We start from the raw sequence: 24,791 nt of genomic DNA on the forward strand, positions 1-24,791 counted from the left end.
CGATTCCGAAAATATTTCCTTACTAGGATTTACGAAACCAAAAACAGCGAGACAACGACAGCGGCCTTTCGGCATCTCGTCAATAGGTTAGTTCCGGAAAACGCATAAAAATGATATAAAGTGTGAACAAAACATGTTGGTATTGTCATAAAACAAGCATGGAACATCGGAAATTATAGATACGTTGGAGACGTATCAGCGCGTGGAAGCGGGCCGGCCGAAGTGGCCGGAGATGATGGCGTACCTGCAAGCGCGCGTGGAGGAGGTTGCGGAAGGAGAAGCGGAGGCGCCCGCCGCTGCTGGCACTGCCCCCGCGCGGCAACGACGATGACGACGACGCCGGGCCGCCTCTTGCCTGCGGGAGCTCCTCCGAGGCGGCGGCCTTCGAGGTGGCGGCGGTAATCGTCGCCTAGGAATTGCCGGCGACCAAAAACCCTCTTGCCGGCGACGCCTAAGCTCCCTGGTGACAGTATAGTCCATCCGGGGACTAATCTAGTCTAAATTAGGCCCGTTATTAGCGAATGTAGGTCGAGGAAGCTTGTATTTTGCTAAGATTCTTGTAAATTATGGATGAACTGAGCTTGATCGGATCAAATCGAGTTGAATCGCGAGTTTCATTTTCCCGCGACGTTCGAATTCTGCGTTTTTGGTTCACGAGTACGGTTTCTGTTCTGCGCCGTGATAAAATCGAACTTTTTCCTCGAGTTCGGGAGACCGAACTCGTAGTTTTTGGTTCCGTGGAGTTCAGGCTCCGCTAGAGATGCTCTAAGGAGGACAACAAGGTTCCTCCACCTCCCTCCGCTAGAGCAGGGGAGTGGACCACCGGCCTCACCGTTAGGAGGTGGAGATCTAATCTAGAGAGAGTTCCAAGTCAAATTTAAACACCATTTCAAATTAAATTCAACATATTACTTAAATTAAACATAAACTCCAACATAGTGCATAATCAGACATCACATAAACATAACTAAATGTATATCTCTTTTTGACCATCCACGTGTAGATAACTGTATCATCCTATCATCCGCTCATAGTACCCGTAGGAGAGCATTCATCGTTGGGGTCTTCAGCATCAGAATAATCGTTATCTTAAAAACCTTCTCCTACGTCAAGCTCGGCAAACATCCCCTGCATCTCTCGGTCGGCGCTCACGCGACGGCAAAGGACAGGGAGTAGGCTGCAGAAAATGTTGATAAGTGCATTTTAAGAGTGAATAGTTTGTTCATTAGAGCACTTTCTTCAGCTGTCAATGAGACACAGCTGAAAGCAAGACTAGTTTTAGAAGGAAGTAGCACAGATTGATCACATAAACCACCTGCTATCATGATGCTTAGGGTCTCAGCTGGTACTGGGCGAATTACCTCTGGGAAACAGTATCAGTCTCTTACAATGAATTTGTGCAGTACTGGATCCAAAATCCTTAGCTACAACTCATTATAATGACATGACATGGTCTGACATACAATTTAACAGGTCCGCGGAAAAGGCTTGACACCACGGATGTGCTCAGTGTGTTTTCCATTCACTTTACAGCATGGTAGTTTTACAACCGAAAATTTGATTTATGACAGAATGGGCCCATCTATGTGGCCTCTCTTTCTATTCTTTTTCCCACGGCCCCACCTGTGGCACGCCTCCTCCAGAACTCGAGTCTGTTGATCACCTAGTAACCTATAAATCTAAGTTGTTCACACCCTTCAGAACCACCTAACAACTAGCACTGAGTCTAAAACTGATGTGGTTTTCACTAGATAGAGATGCACTGGCGCCTCCTATACAGCTAGAACAAAATCCTATCCTGGTAGATATCTAGTGAATCAATGATCTTCTGTAAGAGCAGCTTCCGATGTAACCGGTACCTGTGTATTCAACAGCAGAAGGTGTACAGTTAGCAAGCAAGTGCATAAAGAGTAAATGTTTGATGATACACATGCTTGCCCAAAGAGAAACTTTGTGGGGGTAGTGTCATAAGGTATCATTAGCTAGTTTACGTACTTGATTGCGATCTCGCGTGTTTTCCTGATAGGCTCGTCAGAATCTGGAACATACATCAAAAATCCAATTTTCAGTTTCAGTTGGAGGTATCTGTAAGAAGCACCAATAAAAGCTGAATAAATACTAGGAATTAGGAAGCATGTTACCTAGAATCTCCTCGTCTTGTTGGATCGTGGTGGAGAAAGACTCCGACATCTTTCGGCATTCCTCTTGCAAAGCCTGAGCGGATTTTCTTTCAACGCTTGGTATGGCAGGAAGGTCACCATCTGACCAAGTCGGCAAAGTCCTTGCTGCTGCCACCACTCCTCCATCAACAAAGGTACTTTCTCCCGAGGTCAATGCGGCTGCAAGTGAACACAGATAGGATGATTAAAATAAAAATGTTGTGACCGGGCCACCTTCCTTGCAAAATGATTCATAAGGGAACTTTGTGCTTCCTACCATTGTGGTAAAGCTCATCATGCAAGCCAGCTATGTTGAAGACTGATAAGAAGGAATCCAGATGAATCTTGGCCGGGGTTGAGAAGTTTATAAGTTCCCAAGGATTCTACAGAATGTTTTGTGTACATAAAAGGCCACGTAAGTTCAAATAATTATGCAGCAGAGAGGTATAGTAATAATGGCAGGTGGTGGCGACACAGTATGTCTGAATGCTAGAGTTTTTTTTTTTTTTTTTGGTTTCCCCTAAGAACGGTCCTAATCTCAAGAGATAAAAATCCAGCTGACAAAGTGTTCCTTAGTGTTGACAAGTCAGAAAGCAACTTCACGAGAGTACATAATTTACATACAAGGAATTAGGAATGAACTTACAGTAGATGATGAGAAGCCATATCTTTGCATCAATGTGCTGTTTACCGCACTCATATAATCAATTGTCATCTGTACATGGTCCAAATGTAAAGAATGCATTAGCAAAAGCGATTTCAGATTTGTAGAGAACAAACACTGCAAGAATAGAAATAATAGCCATACTGTTTTGTTGAGTCTAAAAAAAACAAGGTCATGCCTTGAATTAGGGGTGTAACGGAATATTGTTATATCAATTAGCTCGCACATGATTACAAAATAAAGAACAAGACTACATTGAATCTGCCAGTGTTTCACCTTGACATACAAGGATTGCCCCTTTCAAGTGTCATTAAATCTTTTATATCTACAAGACATAAAGATTGCCCCTCTGGAAAGTTTTAAAAAATGATCTGCAGCCAAGGTGCATCTGCAGCTTGTGCAATAACTTTGCACACAAGGAATTTAAGTACAGTATACTCCTTAAAAAGTACCTCATCTCCCTTTTTGACAGCACGCCCAGCCTTAATCATAACTTCAAGCATGCGATCTTTGAAACGCCAGTGCAGGAAACAGTTAGCATTAGGTGAGTGATTCAGCATATCTGGAAAGAGAAGACGAATCATAAGGCATGTTCGAGGCTTTGAGCCTCAGGTGTTCATAATCAGCAGAGATTAGAACGTGCTAGCTGCAAGTCAGAAAGATGCAGTTTTTAATTTTGTGACCGTGATCTCAAACCAATATGCTAGAATAAACAACAATCATAACAGTATTCAGCAATACAAAAAATAAAGTATATACTGAAATAGGTGCTAATTTTAGACTGAAAATAAGTAAATAGGAGGAAAAAAAAAGAATACACAGGTATAAAACAAGTACCAGCATATGGTGCTAGAACATTTGCATCTTGCAAGAAGGCTCCCATTCTCAATTTTAAGTTGAAAGAGCGAGACTGAACAATACTCAATGCCCAGAGAAATCGTTCATGGTCAGGTGCAAGACGCTTTAGCTTTAGAGGGATTGCTTTGTGCTGGACAATTACCCATCAAGCTAGTGTTAGAGGTATCCAATCAGCAAATTGGATAAAAAGTACAAAACTATACCCAATGTTTCTGCCAAAAATCAACAGCCCGCTTCTGGAGTTTTAGCATTTCCGAGGAGAGATCTTGGTCTTCCAGTTCCATCAGATCCTCCTGCAAGCCAGGCAGGTAGATTCACTCAAACTTAGGATCAGGTATGAGAAGCTTCCATATTAAAAGGACGGCGACACAGAAGTTTCCATTTAGTTAGCTAGAGAATACCTTTGGTGCCAGAAGCAAGCTAGTGCATTCATCACTGCTAGGCAAAAAGTCACCATATAACTGCCAAAAGTTGCCTTCTACGTCGAATGCATAGAGAAGAAGGCAGGCTAATCTTAGATCCCAATCCGTCTGCAAGAGAATACAAATTAAATCAGTCTGCAGTCTACATCTATTGCTTATTGAAGCTGGGCACTCAAATGAACGAAGAAAACAGGATTTGTTAAGTACTCATAGTGATTGCATTCCCTCAGCTTCCATTTTAACAGGAGGATGATTTTACAAGGAATATAGATGGAATGTGCAGTAAAATTTCTCGCTCTTCAACGCTAATGCTGTAGGAATTAAAATGGTACACAAACTATGGAAACAAACATGTAACCACAACTTCAAAACATCAGAACTAGATATATGTGACTCATTCCAGGATGTTTCACATAACCAAACAAATAAAATTATGTGAAGCAGGGACCCCACAAGCAGTTAACAAATAGATTAATACAACAAGGCTACTCATAAAATATACAATAAATCAGGGTAGGATAGATGTTTGGTTTCTGTTTTCACAACATAATAACTCATCCATTTACCTCGGGATTTGTTGACTCGATGATATCAAATATAGGATGCCCTAGTGGTACAATGTCAGGAAAAAACATCCAAGGATGATTCTTAGTTATAGTCAGCATGAGCTCCAACGGGATCTCCATTATCACCTGGTACAACAAAAGGAAATCAATATATCTGTCAATACGATTCTTCAACGTCATGCAATCAAAGCTAATTTCTTATTCGAACAGCAACAGCATGCACAGGTAGCTATTAGTTGTGAGTATTCAATGTGTGGGCTGTGGACCATAAATCTTTTTGGTTAAGAACATCAATGTAAAGTTGAATGGATGATCAAGTTGATAGAAAATAGGGACCAACTGAACAACTATGCCTATCAGGAAACTGGAACAGCACCACTAGGCACTAGCTAGAGTTACCATTTTGAAGAAGAAAAAAACAATGGCTGGCTGGTAGAGATGCCCAGGTCTCACATATCATTCAGACATAGAGTTCTACTATATTTCAGAACCGCCAGCATTGCAGTGGCATGGTTCTTCAAATGATGTATATAAACAAGCAGCTATAGCCGTCACTAAGTTGAAGGAATGCAGCCAGCTATCAAGGTGCAGTTGTAAAACACCGAGTACATTTGTACCAAAATACTCAGCCACCGACTGGCGTACATACAATTTCGAGCACTTGTACGTCCTAGCTAGCACACCAAATGTAGGCAGCAAGGTACAGACTGGAAGACGAAGAGCAACAGAAACTCATAGGCGCGCGCGCGCGATGAAGGGAAGGGAAGGGAGCGGCGGTAGCTCACCCTTGCTCTGCGGAGCGGCTGGACGTCCCGGGAGGCGTAGACCCCCATCCCGTCGGGCCCCTCGAGGAACTCGATCCCGTAGGCGCGCATCATCCGCGCGTACCCGATCCGGTAGAAGTCCGGGTCCGCCGCCTCCATCTGCAGCGCACATTTCCGTCGGCAATCAGCAACGAACGCAGTCAGTGGAGTCGAGGGCAATACTGTGTACACGCGCTAGCGAGCAGGAACCCACCTCGTCGGGGTAGGGCTCGTCCTCGTGCGGCGGGTCGAGGAGCCTCAGTGGAGGCGCGTCGTACGCTTCCTCGACGGCGGCGGGGGCGGCCTCCTCGACCGGCGGCGGCGGCTCCCGGAGGCGCGGGCGGCCGGCGCGGGGAGGCTGCGCGAGGAGGAGGCGGTGCGTGGAGGCGAGGCGGCGGGGCGGGAAGGCGGGGGCCGGGAGCGGGAGGAGGAGCGGGGCGGCGACGGGCGTCGCCATGGGAAGAGCCGGCATAGCAAGGAGTGTACAGCGGGAGAGCCTGAAGATGTTATCTGTTAAATTGGGTGTCCGTTACTTGCTGCGTCATCCGTCTTCGCTGAGGGAAAACGTAATCTGGAAGATTGAATTGCCATCTTTTTTTTTTTTGAACAAGGATTGAATTGCCATCAGGAATTCAGAATCACCACTATTGTTCGATCTACAGGTAAAGGGCAAAAGAAAATTTTATCGAAGGTAAAGAGATATTTTAGCCGTACGGTAAGGCAGCATTCATTATCTTTGTTCAATATAGATATACCTTTTGCGTGTACTGAAAATTAGAATTAGGGACTGAAACAACATAATTTTTCTATAATCCGTAAGATATAAATCGGCCGTCCTTTTGCCTATCCTGAAAATTAGAATTAGAGGCAGCATTCATTATCTTTGTTCAATATAGATATACCTTTTGCGTGTACTGAAAATTAGAATTAGGGACTGAAACAACATAATTTTTCTATAATCCGTAAGATATAAATCGGCCGTCCTTTTGCCTATCCTGAAAATTAGAATTAGGGACACAAGAACTACGCCAACTTCTCCATTAAGATAAGTTTCTTGGGTTAAGTTGTGTGGCGCAGGTGTTGAACCACTCTTTGGATTTGAAAATACAACTTCTTTTTCTATCAACGCAAAGCATTTTGCGTTTTCGCGAAAAGATTAAAACATCATCTGGTATTCTGGTGCAGCGATCTTCTTTTGGTGCGCAATTATATTGCAAATGTAGAGCGTTTTCTTAGAGAGAGGCCAATTTTCTCTGCATTTTTTTATATTGCAAAGAAAACAACCATGCGCGCACACAGGCAGGCAGATAGCGCTCATCTCGTTCGCCAGCGAGCCAAAGTTCACAGGATGAAACCTCATAATATATATACAAACGACTTGAAAGTTTTATTCTGAGCTGCATGATTATGGTCCAAAGCACTGATCCAGTTCTAATGTGTCCAAATACAGAAACTGACTAACAATTCTCAAAACCAGCTAATAAAGACTCTGAAAACAGCAAATGGGGGTAAATATCATTCGATAGTCTGAGATACAAAAAGTCGCCTATTTGGCCTTTTTAAACCGCATCACCGATAGGAAATGGAGGAACTCGGAGCGCCGCTATCCTGCCTTTCTCAGTTATACCAACCTCGGTCCCTTCCTTCAGTCAACAAAAAAACAACTCCTGCTGAGCCAGCAGTAAGTCAGCACTGAACCATCCACTTGGGACAGATGGTCCGTATTATATATCGACTCAGCAGATGTAGCAATCAGTGGGACCCTTGGCAAGGCCGACCATGCGTCAGCAGTGCTTGCCGTTGCCGTTGGCACGGCAGCTTCCGTTGGCTGTCCCATTGGCTTGCTTCTTCACGTGCCCGTTCTCACGTACTGGGGGTGACAAGGAGCCATTGCTGATTGTCTGTTTAGCCGCGACGGTGTGGCCATTGCAGTCGTCTCGAAGCACCCGGTCCAGCTGCCCGCATGACGCAGCGATCAATCCTGCAGGCAGTGTGGAACGTTTGAGCAGATTGTCAGTGTTTTTCATATCTTCCCACCAGTGCAAGGTAGTAGTTTCCAGCAAAGTGTCGAGTAGCTTACCGACAAATAGAGGTGAAGGCTTTGAGGGTGTTGACTTGAACTCCGGATGGAATTGGACGCCAACGAAGAATCGGTGATTGGGTATTTCAATGATCTAGAAATATTGAAACTCTAGTGGTCAATCAACCAGCATGGCAAAGCACAGGGAAGGTAAGATTTTTGGTTCTGTATTTTACCTCCATTCTCTTTCCAGTTTCGTCTTTGCCAACAAACTGAAGCCCAGCTTTTTCAAATGCTGGCACCATATCAGGATTTACCTACGGACATGGTTTTAGAACAACAAAAATTAATGGGGTAAAAAGGGGTCAAATACCATGTTAACAAACCCAAAACACTTATACATTGATATGGCAGAGCAAAGATTATTACAGACCTCATATCTGTGCCGGTGCCTCTCATCTACGAACTTGACATCACCATAGCTAAGTGACCGAAACAAAACTCATGAGTGGGCAAGGAGTAGTGTCAACACAGATAACTATAACAGAGAACATGTAGATGTGTGCCAAGAAAATGTGGTGCACTCACAGCTTGGCAGATGTGCAGTCAGTAACCTCGAAAAATGTTCTCCTTGATCCAAGGCGCATGGTCCCACCCATATGTGTTGTGGAACCCTAAAAGAAATACCATCAGATTGTAGGAAACCATATGTGAGAAGAAGGTTCTAGTTTCTAATAAAACCAATAAAATATGCTTGATACAGAAAAGATGCCGCATGTCCACAGACAAATAATTGTCTCTGTAAGTTGGTGCTGATTATGAATGGAGGTGGTCTGTCACATGCGTTTGAGTGTCCTCATCCATATTGAGCTTGAAGATTACCTCTGGCATAAAAATAACACACGGGGTCTTCGTATCGGGATTAAATTCTGCGCTGTCTGCATCAGGGAAGTTCATAACATGACGTGCAAAGTCTACAACAGCAAGCTGCATACCAAGGCATATCCCAAGATAGGGGACATTGTTTTCACGGGCATACTTAGCAGCCATCATTTTCCCTTTAACACCTCTGTCTCCAAAGCCACCGGGCACTAAAACACCATCTGCACCCTGGAAAACGAAAAACAAAAACTTCAGCAAGTACAAAATTGTAAATTTGGCAATATTAAGAGCATAAACTCCTCACCTTCAATAAGCTCCATGCTCTGTTGTAAGCATCAGGCGCCTATAAAATTTAACCACAGACAGGTAAGGACATACAGTCCAGATTAAGGACTAAAGATGCTACATACTAGTAGTAGTTGTTCAAACCTCCTTGGCAGTTGAATCCTCAAGATCAGTGGAAGCAACCCAATCTACGACAAGTTTTTTGCGGCAAGAGACAGAAGCATGCAGAAGAGCCTACAAAAAATGCCAAAAATAAATGTTGCACGATGTGGAGAGAGATTTAACAAGACTGGAACGAGGACCACAGTGATCATCTCACCTTTAACACAGAAAGGTACGAATCAGCTAGACCGGTGTACTTTCCCACCATAGCAATTCTGACCTGAAACGACAGTACAATATAAATAGGACTACATAGAGGTTCCAGAAAGATTTAACAATCATGAAGGTCAAATGGAAACCAACTTCATCCTGTAGAGTGTCATATAAAGTAGCTCTTGCCACCCACTCATCTAACTTCGGCTCCCGAGCAACGCTGCAAACATTAGAAACAAGTATTTAGAATACCATATACCAGCATGGCATCTTTGGAAGAAAATATCAATGAGGTACATGAAAACAAACCTTTCAAGATTGAGAACTTTAAGAATAGCGTTATGTGCTTTTTGGTCCTATACAGAAAATGAATATATCACATGGTGCACGGGGCAAAAAGGTACATTGGAGTATACATAGTGAGATGTGCTATTACCCGTAACAGCAAAGGAATATGCCAAATGTTTGAAACATCATATAGAGTGAAAATATTAGCAGCCTGCATTCAACGGAATTCAATATTAACAAGAGAAATCTGCTGTGGATACACATTATCAGTTGCAGAAAATGACAATTTCAGTACCGGCACATGACAAAACTGAGAGAGTTTGTCTTTCACGTTTTCCTCCAGCACCTGTCAGCAATAAACATGGAGAGAAGTTAGTAGGTCAAAAGAGCTTTAGAGAACATGGTAAAAGTTAGATGGGTTCATTGGTTAACCTTAGTACTGCGACAAGCTAACATATTTGGCGTGAGACCAAGTCCTCTCAAACCACGTACACTGTGTTGAGTTGGCTTAGTTTTCTACAAAAAACATGAAACAATAACAACACATATTATTAAATATGATGAATAGTTGCGTCAGCAGATCACAAAATGCAAAGCAAAAACCAGCATTATGAATTGACTGAAAAGTTTATTTACCTGCTCACCGACAACATTTAATACCGGAACAAGGCTGACATGTACCAGACAGAAATTACCAGCCCCTGGGAATAACAAAGAATTATTGTTAATGGTACCACCATGGAGAAGAAATTATAAAATAATTATGTAGTCATGTAAGTTCCCTTACCAACACGATAGGAGAATTGACCTAGAGCTTCGATAAATGGCATGGATTCAATATCCCCTACAGCATACCATTAGGTTACAAGAAGATCAGAGCTTTGAAATAAACTGGAAGCAAAGAACAAGGCTTCCAAAATGAGCAAAAAGCTATAAAGTTAATTCTTAACCACCTATAGTGCCACCAAGTTCTATCACACAGACATCGGCAGGTCCCTCCTTGCCATCAACAGGAACAGCAGCAACACGCTCAATCCAATCTTGTATGGCATTTGTAATGTGTGGGACAACCTTAAAAGTAAAATTGATGTAACAGATTAGAATGCCAAGATATTTGTAACTTAAGTTATCAATTTCAAGTAAGAAACAAAGATGAGTGTGTAGGAAGTGGCTTGTACCTGCACAGTCTTTCCAAGGTATTCTCCCTTTCTCTCCTTCTCAAGAACAGACTGCGATCAACCATCAAATAATAATAAATTAAGCAAATAATCAAGAAAAGACTACTTTGCAACTATTACAAATATATTTACAGAGGTGGACACATACCCATGTGGTTAAAAAACAAGACATTTTTTTAAAACAAGACATCAACATCAAAATGTAAGAAGCATTAAATTATGTTTGATGGTTATGTAACATGGCAGTGGATAAGAAGCTAACAAAGCCTTGTACGACCAAGTCATACTGTACAGATTATTAAATTGAAGTGATGTTGAAGTACAACAAGAGTGTCAGATGCATCTAAGCCTGCTAGACTTCAACATAGCCCGAGATGGCAATTTCCACACCTGGTAAATCTTTCCGGTAGTGATGTTATTATCACGAGTCAGTTTAATGTCCAGAAATCTCTCATAGTTCCCAAGATCCAAGTCCACCTGCAACAAGAGATGATATAACATCAAATGAACAGTATGTGCTAGTATCGCAGATTAATGACTTGGTCAAAATCCTGTACCTCGCCACCATCATCTAGCACAAACACTTCACCATGTTCAAAAGGAGACATAGTTCCAGCATCAGTGTTAAGGTAAGGATCTGCACATTGAGTGATACGGTTAGAACACGCCAACCTTGCAGAAACAGATGTAATCAGTTAAAAGCACACAGCCAAGAAATAGCTAGCATTTCACCAATGCTCCTACGGCACAAAAATTAATCAACAAGACGAAAAGAGGATTCACAACAATAATATAAATAAAATAACCACAAACAGCCAAGTCCAAGAAGGGTGTAGCTAACTAGAAAATTATTACTATTAGTGGATAAAAACTAATCCAAGTGTATCCAACGTGTACCCTACGTGTATCGCCAATGGTTGGATGGAATGATAGATATCCAAACCAGGCATCCGTGGCGCTGCGACATCGAGAACCCCTCCAAGCATACAAGACCCCCAACACAGAAACAAGAAAGGGAGGTATAACCTAGTTGTAGTTCTTTAGACTTATCCTGGCCACCTGTCCCTTTGAGCTTTAACAGTATAAACCAAAATTCTAGCCTGACATGGATAAACAGCGTGACAAACTTCTTCACACCTAACTAATCATTGATTCTTTCCTCTTGGTAAGTCGGCATGATTGGTACCAACTTGATCCATATTGACAAATCACAGACGGGTGGAATAAAAAGTTCCAGGGGCGCCAAGACCAGTGTTATGTGAAACCGCTACTGTTCAAGCCTCGTACTTTCAAAATCTTGAGGCCGCGCAGGCAGCACCCAATGCAGAGGTCTTAAACGAAAAGTAAAATAGGTGCCCGCTCGCTGAAATTTCTGCGGGGAAACGAAGAAATCTCTTCGAGAATCGAAGTATTTTCATCAATCACGAACGCACAGGACTACTCTTCTATGAATCAAGAAAAGGGGGGGGGGGGAGAAATCTACGAACGTATCGAGCCGCCGCCGCCGCCGCCATTTTCCAATCTCTCTCGCGGCCGTAACGGGGATTAGGGGGAACGGGCCACGTACCGATCTTGATGGAGGTAATGCGGAGGCCGCACGCCTTGAGCACGACGCCGATGCTGCTGGCCGTCACCCCCTTCCCGAGGCCGCTCACCACGCCGCCGGTCACCAGGACGTACTTCATGTTCGCCGAATCTCCTTCGCCTCCGCCTCCGCTCCCTCTCTTGCCCCCTCGCCGCGATTCGTCCGGCTCCGGCACCTGCGCGCGAGCGCGTGTCTGGGGTTCAGCCGTCGCGGTGGGGAGGGGAGGGGGGAAACGGCGCAGGGGATAGAGACGAGGAAGGGCTTTCGGATATTTATACCCTCCCCAAAAACCTTTCTCCGTATCTCTCTTTGTATTTGTTCCACATTTGGAAAGCAGCCTATGCTACTTTTACGATTGGGCTCTCTTTTGAAACTTTTTATGTTTTGCTCAACTCTATATTTTGGGTGTTTGTTTGAAGAAGATATGTATTTGTTTTTTCAACTTGTGTATGTTGTTTGTCTTTTCTAGTATTTTATTTCTGTGCTTATTTTTTTCTATATATTTTTAACCAACAAATTGGCGAAAACCGATCAAATGGGCTTTTGGCTCACATGACCAGCCCATCTGCCTAGCTCAACGTGGCTAGGTTAAACCCACACCCACGGTTCGGTCTATCTCGACACGCACGTGTCAGCCCCCGTATCGTGGGAAAGTTACGACACTATCCATCGGGGTGGCTTACATAGGGTGGTGCTAAGCAGCAACGAGACTACAAGGACAAGATTGGTACACACAATGTACCAAGTTCGGTCCCTCTCTCTCGAGGTAAAGATCTACCTATGCTTTCACTAGATTGGGTATAAGACGATTACAACGCTATGCTCTCTAGGTAAAGACCTACCTCTGCTTTCACTAGATTGGGTGTAAGACGATTACAACGCTATGCTCTGAAGCTAGGGTTAGCTAAAGGGTGAGTTCTCATGCGTCCTCAGGGGGTTAGGAAACATGATTCTTACCACGAGACCCGTAGTTGCAAAAGGTTTAGGAAGCGCGTCATCAGGGGAAATGTAGTCCTTGTACCTCGGTCTAGCTCTCACTTGCTCACCTGCTTGCTAGCCAGTAGCAGCAGCTACGTCGCCCTCATGTGAGGCGCCTATGATAGTATTCACACATATAGGGGATGTGGCGGCAGTGAGGTGCTAGCCTCGTCGCCGACACTGGATAGTATGAGGAGGTATATATGGTTGATAATCCTTTTCTCACTTGCTTGCATGTGTTTGTGTCAGCTGATACCCTCCTTATATAGGGAGTATGTGAGAAGGTGCGGGATACATCAAGAACGTTCATACAATCTACTTAGAGTGTTGTATGCAACAATTAGAAGACTCGATTGCAAAAACAAACCAACATTTCATTATTCTTTGCAACCACCTATCCCAGCCCTATAGTCGATAGTGGACAATCTTTCATACTTTGTAGAAATTTCGAGTTTACCATATCATTTAGCTAACCTGTCCTTTTTGTTGAGTCGGCATGTCCCACATGTCTTATTACGGGCAAGACCGTGGAAATAAAGAGAACCACATATTACAAGAGACTAAACTGATGATTAGGGATTTGTGCCTCCCTCGATGGTGCCATCGACCTGTATTGCCTCCTGTGTCCTTAGGGCCATGAAAGCACAGTGGATCCTAGTCCTTCTCGGTGGGAGAGCTATGTTTTTTATGTTTTCTCTATCTTTAGGGTTTGTGTCTTACTTAGGAAGACGTGGCGGTGGCGACTCCCTGAAGATGGAATAAAGTGCTCCCCATCCAGCCCCCATCCCGGCGATGCGTCTAGCGTTGCCGGTAGACGTGTGGAGGTCTGTATCCGGTGGATCTCGCTAGATTTGGTCGATGTTTCTTCTGATCTACACGTATCTTCGTTTACAATGGTTGTTGTTCTCATGCGCTGGTCCTTTAGGGCCTCTAGCTTGAGATGTTGGTCTTTCTTCCTGGCATAAAGTTACATTAAACCACTCATAAAAAATCAAGCAAAAAAAAAAGAACTCACAAAAACATCAAACAGTAGAGACGTCGGGCCGGGCCACATTTCACTCCTGAGGCCCTGACCCAGTAGCGCGCGGCGCAACCTCGTCAGTCAGGACTCAAACTCCTCTTCACCCCGACCGGTCCCACCCCACCCTCACTGACACCACGCCCCACACGCAACCAGGCCCACACTCCAGTGACCATAAACCCCGCCGCCGCCAGCCGCCCGTGCCCCAGGTGGGCCTCCCACGTACACCGAACAGAATAGATAGAATACAAAAAAAAGATTATAAATAAATAAAAGGGAAACAGGCACATCACCGCAGGCCGTAGCGCAACGCTGCTTCTCCTCTCTCCTCTCCATCTCATCTCTCTCACGCACGCGACGACACTCCGCTCCGATCACTCTCCAGCTCACGCTCACGCCCGCCGCTAGATCCGATCCGGCCGCCGCCGCCGCCGCTCCGACCGGATCCCGAAGGTGAGGTGAGTCGAGATCGACCTCCATTGCGCGGGATCCTCCGGCGCGGATTCTGAATCTGAGCCCTCTGCGTGCCTGCTGCTTCCAGTTCCAGGGCTGTCTTCGGGTTGGCTCATGGTTCACGATGGCGCCGTGAAGGAGCAGCAGGTGAGCGCGTCTAGCCCGCCGGCGGAGGTGGTGCCGGTGCCGGTGGAGGAGCAGTCGGAGTCGGCGGCGTTGGCGGCGGGAGCGGGAGCGGCGGGGGAGGAGGCGGTGGGACCGTCGAGGCCGGGGAGCGACAAGCGGCTCGGCGTGCGGCACCCCGTCAAGTACCACCGGTTCCGGGCGCGGGGGAAGGCGATGGGGCCCGGAGGGGCGCAGCCGCCGGTGGAGGTGGTGGAGGGCGAGGGCGCTGGCGAGGTCGAGGAGGAGGCCTCGTCGCCCGAGAGGGAGGTGCTGGCCGGCTTCGTCGAGGTCGAGTCGGTCGAGATGGAGGTGGAGGAGGGGGGCGACATGGAGGTGTCACCTGCCGCGGCTGTGGCCGTGGTGGAGTCGCAGTCCGCTGAGGAGGAGGAGGAGGAGGTGCTGTCGCCGGCGCTGGTGGAAGAGGGGGTGAATCTGGGCGCTGCGGCGGTAGCTGCGGCTGCCGTGCCGGCTCTGGAGGTGCCCAGGGACCAGGACCAGGAGAAGGAGAGGAAGGAGAAGGAGAGGCAAAGGGAGAGGGAGAGGGCCGACGAGGTCGGCTACATGAGCGGCGGGTGCAAGAGGTAATACACTTGCTTCTACCCGCGTTTCCTACTACTTTGCAGCTAGCTTACGGATGATCGGTCGTATTGGCGCGCAATACCGTTGGTTTATTTGATTCAAATAACCTACTACCATGTATACCTCGTGTTCTAGTACGTTTAGTGTATGGTGGTGTGACAGAGCTGAAAACATGATTGCGTGACGTATGCGTGTGTGACGTCGAATGTAGCTTTCTGCGAGTCATCGCTGTATTCAGGATCTTAACCGGACGGAGTTTGGTGTTTAACTTGGTGGTTTACTATGTGGGATTATGAAGCTGTGTCTGGTTTCCACTCAGCTAACTCTACCGGTTATTGCTTCACCGTGGGTCTTCAGTCGCACTGCATTTTACCGCCCATAATTTGGCAGGTTGGTTGGGCTGCAAAGCAAACACACCCTAGATTTTGCGAGCCAAAGGGTCATTCAAGTTCACGTGCCGTATATCGCTTGTTCCATGCATGCAAAAGGGAAAATAATATTCGTTACTGAAAATCCATGGTCCATCAAATACTGGTAAACGACAATTTAGATTCGGTAGCAAGGCAGCGGGAATAGCTTGGTAATACATCTAGATTCAGTAATAAAGAGAGCGGCAGTAGCTTAGAAATACATCTGCACTGCCCTCTAAGGATGGCAATGGAGTGGGTTTGGACGGATATGCCAAAACCAGATCCATGCCCAAATCCACCAACCTCGCTCTGCCCCGCCCACGAAACTATCCATGGGCATGGTTGTCGCTCCAAATCCAAATCCACCGGATATCCAGATATCCGTGGATATCCATGTGTTTACGCACTATGTACATGAACACAACATATTAGAGTGTAACAACACCACTTTATTTGCAGTTCGATAATATTTATTTAAAATTTTAGCAATAATTATGTGGGCAATGAATAGGAAGAAGAGGAAGGGAGATGCAATGAAAGTAAGCCCACTGCCCGCCGGTCCGTCTCCTAAGCGAAGCAGAGCTGGACTGCCGGAGGGGTGGAAGGGAGGGCCGCCGACCAAGCCCTCCCTCTGAGGGGGAGGCTATGAATGTAGTAGTGGTAATCATGGGTTACGTGATTTAGCGGGCCTTTGGTGATTTTTGCCTCAAGAGAATGGCAGCTAGGCCTAGGTAAAATCCTATGTCTCACTGACATGTGGGACCCTCATGTTAGTTGGATATCTACTGGATATCCATGGGGCAAAACCTCTATCCATGCCCGTCCCATGAGTTATTGGATATCCGCCTCATGAAATCCGTGGGTATAATCAACCCACCATACCCGTTCCCATTGGGTCGGATACCCGTGGATACCCGAATCCATGGATAAAATTGCCATCCTTACTGCCCTCTTCCTCCTTGAGTATTGTAGTAGTCTCCCTATTTAGAATTATGTTTAGTTCCAGACTTAAGGCAGCGGACCAGGACATCAGCTTTATGCAACCCATGTAAATTCAAAATCTCACGTGTGATTTTTGCCGATTGGCAGTACCATCCTGTGAACCCGTTGCATAGTATGCACGCATGCCGCTATTAGAGAGTAGCGGCTGATCACTTTTAGAAAAGGAGTAATGGACATCATAATTGTGCTGAAAAGCATAATGCTGTATCTACAAAGGCGGTTGCTCACCGTAGCAATGCCATATTTTGAATAAGGAAACATGGAAACTTTAGAGCAGAACGGTACAAACAGAAGCGTAATACCCTATTGTAAAAGCTGTCCATCAAGAGAGAATGATACCACTCTTTGGTGATGCAAATAGTAAAACTTCAGAAAAATGTTTCAATTGGATTTTGGTAAGTTATTCTCCAAAAAAAAAACGGAAATATGTCTTGACAAGGAACATTTGATTTTAATAGAACATTTCTTCATCATCTTATCTTCAAGGTGTTTGTGCATTATCTGGATAGAATATCAACATATCATCATTAAGTGGGTCAACTACTCAACTAAGTATTGTTTTCTTCAACCTAACCAACTTAAATTAGAATCATTGTGTGGGATCAGCAATGCTCATGCTTTTTTTAGTAACATGGCTAGTCATCACTTTTACGTCATTTAATCGGTGATTTCCCTGCATGTTGCTCCCATTTTCACATCCACCACCCTCTCATGTGACATCAAGCCATCCCACATTAGTGATGAGCAGCTTATATGGTTTGGTTGCTGGAACTGTGAGTTGGCCGTTTAATGCATGGCCAAAAGTAGATTTGAAGCAACTCAGGGTCCAGGAATAGTCTACTGTTTTTTCGTATGATTGTACTTTATATAACGTAGAACAATTTGACCTTCACAAATATTGAGCTAATTGCATATCAGTTGCAATTATCTTGTCATTTTTTTTGAGTAACCTTGTAAGAAACTAAGAATGGTTCTGATGATAAATTTCTCTTTGAGCAACTTCTTCTTAAAAATTGTGTATCTGTTAAACAGACTCTGATTTAGTAGTGAAATTTCCAGGTACTGATCTTGTTATTTTAAGGCTATTATTTGAATACTCTTTTGGATAGTTTGTGGAAAAGGAAACGGTGTTTCTGCTATTCAAGTGGTTGATAGCATTTTACGCCCAATATTTAGAGCTTCTAGTTCAAATATATGTATGTAATTTTGATGGACATATACCATTTTTTTTCTTAATTCGATTTGACAGTCATTCTCGATAAGCACATCCGATATCAGGGTTTCTGCAATCTATTTAACTTTCCTCATACATGAAGTTATAAAGTCTTCTAAATTATGACAACATGAATTTTGATTTATGACTTGTTTGCAGTGATGATGGAAGTTTGAGTTGTGGATATTCAAGTTTTAGAGGAAAAAGGGCAAGCATGGAAGACTTCTTTGACATAAAATCATCTAAAATTGATGATAAAAAAATAAATCTCTTCGGAATATTTGATGGTCGGGGATTCTTTCTTGTAGATTACTTATCTTTTGTCAATGGTTCTCTCTCTAAACGATTTGTTTTCCTGCAGGTCATGGGGGTTCACGTGCTGCTGAGTATTTGAAGGAGCACTTGTTTGAGAATCTCATGAAACATCCGGAATTCATGACAGATACAAAATTAGCAATAAGTATGATTCTCTTTCCAAAAAAGCATCATGTTCAATTTTTTAATGCCATCTCCAAAATTCACTAGATCTTTCTTGTGGTGGACTATCTAATTAGTTTTTTCCCACTCATAGGTGAAACATATAAAAAAACTGATTCAGAATTCTTGGATTCTGAAGTCAACACTCATAGAGATGATGGGTCAACTGCATCGACAGCAGTTTTGGTTGGGAATCATCTTTACGTGGCAAATGTTGGCGACTCTCGGGCTGTAATATCGAAGTCAGGCAAAGGTGATTCTTTCTCTATGGGAACTATGTTGTTCACTGGTTAGTATTGGATGCAGCTAGATTTGTTAGCCTGTGCACAGCAGGGCCTAACATGGTAATTTGACAATGTTAATTGGATGCAAGGCAATTTCTTTTCATTTGAGTTCAGTTATGGTGTTGATGGCATATATTATTTAACGTTGATGTCTACTCCTATCATCTGGAGTTTAAATATTCTATGAGTACAATTACTAGTTACTGTTAAATGTTAATTAATCTATATAATTTCCATCAAATTAGGATAAAGTTTTTTTTCCATTTCTGTGAGAATGTATAGCACATGTCATTTATTTTTTTACTTGGGAGCTTGTGCTTACACATCATCATCTTTTATTAGCATAGATCGCTGCCCTGCACTCTGCTATACTTGGATGATAGAAGACATGTATCACTACTTTCCCTTAGTTACTGAGTATATATTTGTGATGGTCAATTGGCAATGGTTCTAATAATTTGCTAAACATGCTACAGTGGAAAACACTAACATATATGGTATGAAACATGTTTGCCAACTTACCACCAGTGATATAACTGTACAAATAAAATAGCATCATCCAGCCTCTAGCATGCTATTTTATTCAGCAAAAGAAGCTATGTTTGAATTCAGTTCAACTGTCCTGATCATTTTTTTTTCTGCAAAAAGCGCTGCACATTTCTTATCAACATGACTTTTTTGATTGCCTTATTTTTTTTTAAGTTTTCTGGATTAAGTTAGTTGTTGGACATGTACCAACTTGAATATGCATAGCATAAGATGAAGTGCTTGATATCTAGCCTACTCTGGGGGGAGGTGTTCTGGGAGTTGCTAAATAACTTTCTTGGTCTCATTGTAATTTGCGCCCGAGAGAGCTTCCGTGATACATATTATTCAATCTGTTCCATGTCCAAGGCACATGCTTAGTTCTTCACACATACTGACTGTAAATGTTAACAATCTAGAAGTCCAGAAGCATATGCTTTGCTAAATTGTTGGAAAATATTGTCTTTTCTTATTCACAGCTATTGCACTCTCTGACGATCACAAGCCGAACAGAAGCGATGAGAGGAAACGAATTGAGAGTGCTGGTGGGATTGTTATGTGGGCTGGTAAGTTACACTTCCATCACACAAAGCACCACTTGACTAAATTACATATTTTTGTTGTTCAGCTTTGAACACAAGTTACTGTAGTTTGTCTCTTCTTTGTTTAGCAAAAAGAACATGTGCATGGGCGGTGTGGGGCTTGAAAATCTGATAGTGGCAAATGGGCTTTTGCAGGAACATGGAGGGTCGGTGGTGTACTTGCAATGTCTCGGGCATTTGGCAACCGCTTGCTCAAGCAATTTGTTGTCGCAGAACCGGAGATTCAGGTAACTTGTGCTTGTATGCTTGTGTTTGGTTCTAGTCCCCAAAAAACATAGATTGATGTTTCACTGCTTATATGTCAAACTATCATTCTATCATTGCTCAAGATTTTATTATTTTGTCAGGAGCAAGAAATAGATGATGAAGCAGACTTTCTGATTTTGGCTAGCGATGGGCTGTGGGATGTGGTTCCAAATGAGGTTAGTTTGCTATTATACATTAATAACTTGTTTAGAGGTGCAGATATGTATGCCTTATTCAGTTCACAAGGTCTACCAGAGTAGAACAAACTCTGATCATATTATGTAGGGGCTTTGCATGTAAAAGACGTAGGCAGACTTTCGTGCCACTTGTACTAAATGTGGCTTGAAGATTCATATCGCATGTAACTGTCGAACATCTCATCGTGTTCTCCTCTTGTCAGGACGCTGTCTCACTCGTGAAGATGGAGGAGGATCCTGAGGCAGCAGCCCGGAAGTTGACGGAGACCGCTTTTGGCCGTGGGAGTGGCGACAACATCACCTGCGTCGTCGTGAAGTTCCAGCATGACAGGACGGGCAGCGACTCCCCCTCGCCTTCGGGTGACAAGAGCTGATCGTCGTATTTGCTGTCTGTTATACATGTTGTGGGCTGGCAAGGGCCCCTTATCTGTAGATCTACAGGGCCCCAATCAGTATGTATCAGAAATGTAGCATGGTCATTATACATTCATAGCATATGATTTTCGAAATTCGTTGGTGAATACAAACTGCTTATCAGACTGGGATAGTTTTAACTTTCTACTGGAGACAAGTGCCGGTCCAAGGAAATTGTGAAAAGTAGTGCCATGGATGACGAAGGTTGGGAAAGGCGGCGGCGGTGCTCCTAGCCTTCCCTGGGTGCTGGCCGCTGAGGGACGAGATATCGCTGATACTACCATTTGTGTCTCTCTGTGTCACTACGTTACATCGTCCAACCTAGAGGGTGCCAGCTTAGTTTAACTGGATCAAAAATGCACGGCCATAACAGATCCATGGCGATGGCCTGGACGGACGATGTCTTCATCACAGGTTCTTGCTCCTCTGCAGATGATGCATTGGGCAGCTCAATGAACTGTGTACATTCTAGTAAGACTGAAACTTTTTGTGCCCAGACGAGATTGAAACCACCTTTGGCCAAGGCAGCGGCACACGTCCATCGTGGTTTCAACCCCGTCTTGGCCAAGGCAGCGGCCAAGACGGGGTTGAAACTTTTTTTGCTGGAGGTGCACATTATCTGGCTTTGCATTACAGTTTTAACCCCGTGTATTCCTTTATCAAGACCAACTCAGGAAGGGGAGGATTCATCCCAACATCACCGTTTCTGATGTGATATTGTACGGTCTGAGGATCGCCGGTGATGTTGGAGGCCACCTTACCCACCTCGGTACGTTGGTACAACCAGAGTTCATTTCCCTTATTGTCGACAATGTGGTGATAAAGAATACATGGGGTTAAAACTGATAAGGGGTATCAGGAACTCAGTTTTCAGTCACATCTGCACGTCAAGCTCTATGGCAGTGCTTCTGTTGGGCCAAGGAAATGTCGAGCTGTCAGTATAGGCGCACTTGTTGTGCAACCAATGCCATGCACAGAGCTGAGTAGAACGTCTGGGACAAACATATGTGCAATTTGGCTCTGAACTCTTATACTCCTCTTGTATTGATTAACCGGAGAATGCAGCTGAAGAAGATGTAGGATCGTCCTAAACCCTGTTGCAACTATCTGGCAATTTTAAACCTTTGGTAGGCAGGAATACCCAGTCTTCATGGAGAGCACCACTGCAGTTAAAATTGCCTGGCTAACAGCATACTCTCTGCAGATAACCAAAACCATCGCACCACTCTCACTAGAAATCAAATTTATCTGATCCCGGATAATACTCACCAACAGTCGTTACACGAGCACTTCCCGTCGACGAAATGGTGAAACCTTGCACCATCCCGGAGGATGATCTGCCGGTCACACAGGGCAGAGACATGCTTCGCCACCTCATGACAGTCATTGCACATCCTGGTGTTCTTGATCACCCTGATGGGCATCCGGCTCGTGTCGGAGCGGATCAGGCCGTAGGTGATGGCGAGCTTCTCGGTGTGGCAGAGCAGCAGCTTCTCCTTCTCCTCCTCTGGGACGTCGTACGCGATGCAGCTCCTGTCCGGTGAGTACCCCGCCGCTTTGATCCGGGATACCAGACGGCTCATCTCTTCGTATATCTCTGCGGTCTCCGGGTGCGGGCTGCCGTCAACCTCAAAGACATGGATACCCTGCTCGACCTGTATCCAGCTCCACCCTAGTCTGGTGTTCACTCCCCTGGCTTTCATTGCATACTTCAGGCTCTCGGCCTCGTCGTACATCTGCTGATGCTCATACAAGCTCATCATCATCAGGTAGTTGGCCGAGTTGTACGGCTCCAGCCTGAACAAATTCCTGGCTGCCTCCTCTGCCAGGTCAAGGTTGCCATGAATGGAGCAGCCCGTGAGAATTGCACCCCACGAGCTCGCCCCTGGGTCAACCGGCGACTTCTCGAGGAAGGCCATCGCCTCGTCCAGGTACCCGGTCCTCGCCAGCAGGTCGACCATGCAGGCGTAGTTCTCGGCCGTCGGCGTCACGCCGTACTTGGTCTCCATGCCATCGAAGTACTCCCACGCTTCGGCGATCAGGCCCATGGATCTGCAGGCGGTGAGCAGCGCGGTGAAGGTGATGCTGTCCGGCTTCAGCCCCGACCTCCACAGGTCGTGGAACAGCGCTATGGCCTCGTGAGCTTGCCCGTGGATGGCTAGCCCGGTGAGCATCGCGTTGCAGCACACCAGGTTCTTGCTCTGGATCCTCCCGAACACCCTCTTGGCGCTCGTCAGGCTCCCTGCCTTGGAGTACATGTCGACCAGCGCCGTTCCGACGACCGTCTCGCCGGCGTAGGCTCTGCGCAGCGCGAAGCAGTGCAGCTCCTTGCCTTTCTTCAGGAGGGCGAGCCCGGCGCAAGCCCGGAGCAGGACCAGCGTGGTGACCAGGCTGGGCTGGACCCCGTCGCTCTGCATCTCCGCGAAGAGGGAGATGGCGTCGTCGTACTCCCCGTTCTGGCAGCTCCCGGAGATGAGGGATGTCCAGGAGACCGCGTTCGGGGTGAGGCCCGCAGCCTTGATCTGCCGGAGCAGCAGCATTGCTTGTGAGCTGAGGCCGTTCATGGCATAGCCGGTGATCAGCCCGTTCCAGGTGGTCACGTTCGGGTCGAGCCGGTTCCTCTTCATGGTTCCCACGAGCTCTAGAGCTCTGTCGAACTCGCCGGCGTTGGCGTATCCCGCGACGAGCGAGTTCCAGGTGGCCAGGTTCCGGTGCTCCAAACCGTCGAACACCCTCTGGGCGCAGTCGAGGCGTCCGCACTTGGCGTACATGTCCACGAGCGCGGTTCCCGTGTACGCGTCCGGCACGAGCTGGTGGCGCAGGAAGAAGCCGTGGACCTCCGTGCCGTGGCCGAGCGCCCCCGCGTTGGCCACCGACTTGAGGAGGCTGGACACGGTGGTGGCGTCCGGCGACAGGCCCTGCTCCAGCATCCGCCGCACGACGGCGAGCGCCTCCCGGTCGCGCCCGTGCCGCGCGCAGCCGGAGAGCACGGTGTTCCAGGTGGCCAGGGTGGGCTCGGCGGTCCCCGTCCTCGCCATCCGCTCCGCGAGCTCCATGGCGTCGTCGACCAGCCCGAGCCGGACGCAGCAGGCGATCACCGCGTTCCACGCGACGGCGCTGTCGGTGTTGGACCGGAGCAGCACCGTGGTCGCCGCCGCCACGTCGCCGCCCTCGGCGTACATGCCGGCGAGGAACCCGGGCACGAGCGGGTGCGCGTCGACGAGGCCGGCCTTGAGCGCGTGCGCGTGCACGGCGCGCCCCTCCCGCCGGCGCGGGCCCCCGGCGGAGGCGCGGCCGCACGCGTGGAGCACCCGCGCGCACGCGTACCCGTCGGCGGCCACCCCGCGCGCCTGCATCTCCCGGAACGCGGCGATCGCGCCGCCCCAGTCCCCCGCCTCCGCCAGCATCGCCACCTGCTTGTTCCACAGCACGGCGTCCTTGGCGTCCGCGTCGCCCTCGGCCAGCAGGCGGCGGCTGGAGGCGGCGCGGCCCAGGCGCGCGAGGAGGTCCGCGAGCGCGCACGCCACGTGGGGCTCCCGCGTCGCGTGGCCCGCCCGCACGGCCAGCGAGTGCAGCTGCGGCGCGAGCCTCCGCGCCGCGGCGAGGTCGGTGTTCGATGAGGGATGGGGTGCCGAGTCAGCCTCGCCTTGGAGGAGGTCGCCGCATTGGCGCAGCAGGGAGACCAGGAACCGCGCATCCCGGAAGGAGGAGGAGCCGTCGCCGGCACGTAGCGCCGCGGAGAGGGGCGACTCGGCTCGGAGCTGGGACGGCGAGGGCGCGCGCGAGGATCTTGCGTTGTGGTGGTGGCGGTGGTGGTGGGGAGAGGGGAGCGGCGGGAGGGAGATGGCTTGCGCCATTGGAGCTGGAGCTGGAGCTGGAGGAACGGGGCGGGGCAAGAAAGAAAAGGAATTGTTGCGGATAATGGAAAAAGACAGTGATGGGGTACTGGGTGAGGCGATTGCGATTCGATTTCGAACTTAGTCGTGGCGTTGACATGGGCCGGGCTACAGAACGGCCAACTAAATAATGATGGGCCTTCTTCTTGTACAAAGAGTTTTTTTTTCTTGCATAAAACTTGCAGAAAGATTTAAAATTTAATTGAAAGGTCGGGTAGGATATTTAGAAAAGTGTATAACAAATGGATGTGCTGCACATATTACTCGTCGCGATCCTAGAAAACATAATGTCAACTAATTTGGA

At 46.6% G+C, this 24,791-nt stretch overlaps 4 protein-coding genes across 4 annotated transcripts; 1 reads left to right on the forward strand and 3 right to left on the reverse strand.

The window, feature by feature from the left end:
• Nucleotides 1-1,440: 1,440 nt before the first annotated feature.
• On the reverse strand, nucleotides 1,441-5,929 carry LOC124649291 (protein PLASTID TRANSCRIPTIONALLY ACTIVE 14-like). Its single transcript, XM_047188942.1, has 12 exons — nucleotides 5,687-5,929; nucleotides 5,455-5,592; nucleotides 4,670-4,795; nucleotides 4,083-4,211; nucleotides 3,885-3,974; nucleotides 3,661-3,811; nucleotides 3,276-3,385; nucleotides 2,806-2,874; nucleotides 2,437-2,542; nucleotides 2,142-2,339; nucleotides 1,996-2,038; nucleotides 1,441-1,859 (listed from the first exon to the last, which is right to left on the reverse strand). Exons 1-12 carry the CDS (start codon nucleotides 5,927-5,929, stop codon nucleotides 1,781-1,783), a joined length of 1,482 nt encoding a protein of 493 aa, XP_047044898.1. The 3' UTR covers nucleotides 1,441-1,780.
• A 907-nt stretch (nucleotides 5,930-6,836) lies between these two features.
• LOC124706967 (CTP synthase-like) lies at nucleotides 6,837-12,244 on the reverse strand. Its single transcript, XM_047238630.1, has 21 exons — nucleotides 12,008-12,244; nucleotides 10,998-11,077; nucleotides 10,831-10,917; nucleotides 10,441-10,491; nucleotides 10,216-10,333; nucleotides 10,050-10,106; nucleotides 9,899-9,963; nucleotides 9,695-9,778; nucleotides 9,558-9,608; nucleotides 9,411-9,473; nucleotides 9,284-9,330; nucleotides 9,125-9,194; nucleotides 8,979-9,041; nucleotides 8,804-8,893; nucleotides 8,679-8,717; nucleotides 8,375-8,602; nucleotides 8,081-8,166; nucleotides 7,926-7,974; nucleotides 7,729-7,809; nucleotides 7,553-7,646; nucleotides 6,837-7,453 (listed from the first exon to the last, which is right to left on the reverse strand). The coding sequence occupies exons 1-21, from the start codon at nucleotides 12,123-12,125 to the stop codon at nucleotides 7,257-7,259; spliced, it is 1,818 nt and encodes a 605-aa protein (XP_047094586.1). The 5' UTR covers nucleotides 12,126-12,244; the 3' UTR covers nucleotides 6,837-7,256.
• Nucleotides 12,245-14,475: 2,231 nt separating this feature from the next.
• LOC124706968 (probable protein phosphatase 2C 52) lies at nucleotides 14,476-20,743 on the forward strand. Its single transcript, XM_047238631.1, has 8 exons — nucleotides 14,476-15,223; nucleotides 18,006-18,133; nucleotides 18,208-18,306; nucleotides 18,418-18,576; nucleotides 19,612-19,698; nucleotides 19,870-19,961; nucleotides 20,082-20,156; nucleotides 20,381-20,743. The coding sequence occupies exons 1-8, from the start codon at nucleotides 14,592-14,594 to the stop codon at nucleotides 20,549-20,551; spliced, it is 1,443 nt and encodes a 480-aa protein (XP_047094587.1). The 5' UTR covers nucleotides 14,476-14,591; the 3' UTR covers nucleotides 20,552-20,743.
• A 478-nt stretch (nucleotides 20,744-21,221) lies between these two features.
• On the reverse strand, nucleotides 21,222-24,448 carry LOC124706969 (pentatricopeptide repeat-containing protein At4g01030, mitochondrial-like). Its single transcript, XM_047238632.1, has one exon. It carries the CDS (start codon nucleotides 24,446-24,448, stop codon nucleotides 21,857-21,859), a length of 2,592 nt encoding a protein of 863 aa, XP_047094588.1. The 3' UTR covers nucleotides 21,222-21,856.
• Between the last annotated feature and the right edge of the window lie 343 nt (nucleotides 24,449-24,791).

Source organism: Lolium rigidum, chromosome 4 (genome assembly GCF_022539505.1).
Source record: "Lolium rigidum isolate FL_2022 chromosome 4, APGP_CSIRO_Lrig_0.1, whole genome shotgun sequence".
Classification (NCBI taxonomy): domain Eukaryota; kingdom Viridiplantae; phylum Streptophyta; class Magnoliopsida; order Poales; family Poaceae; genus Lolium; species Lolium rigidum.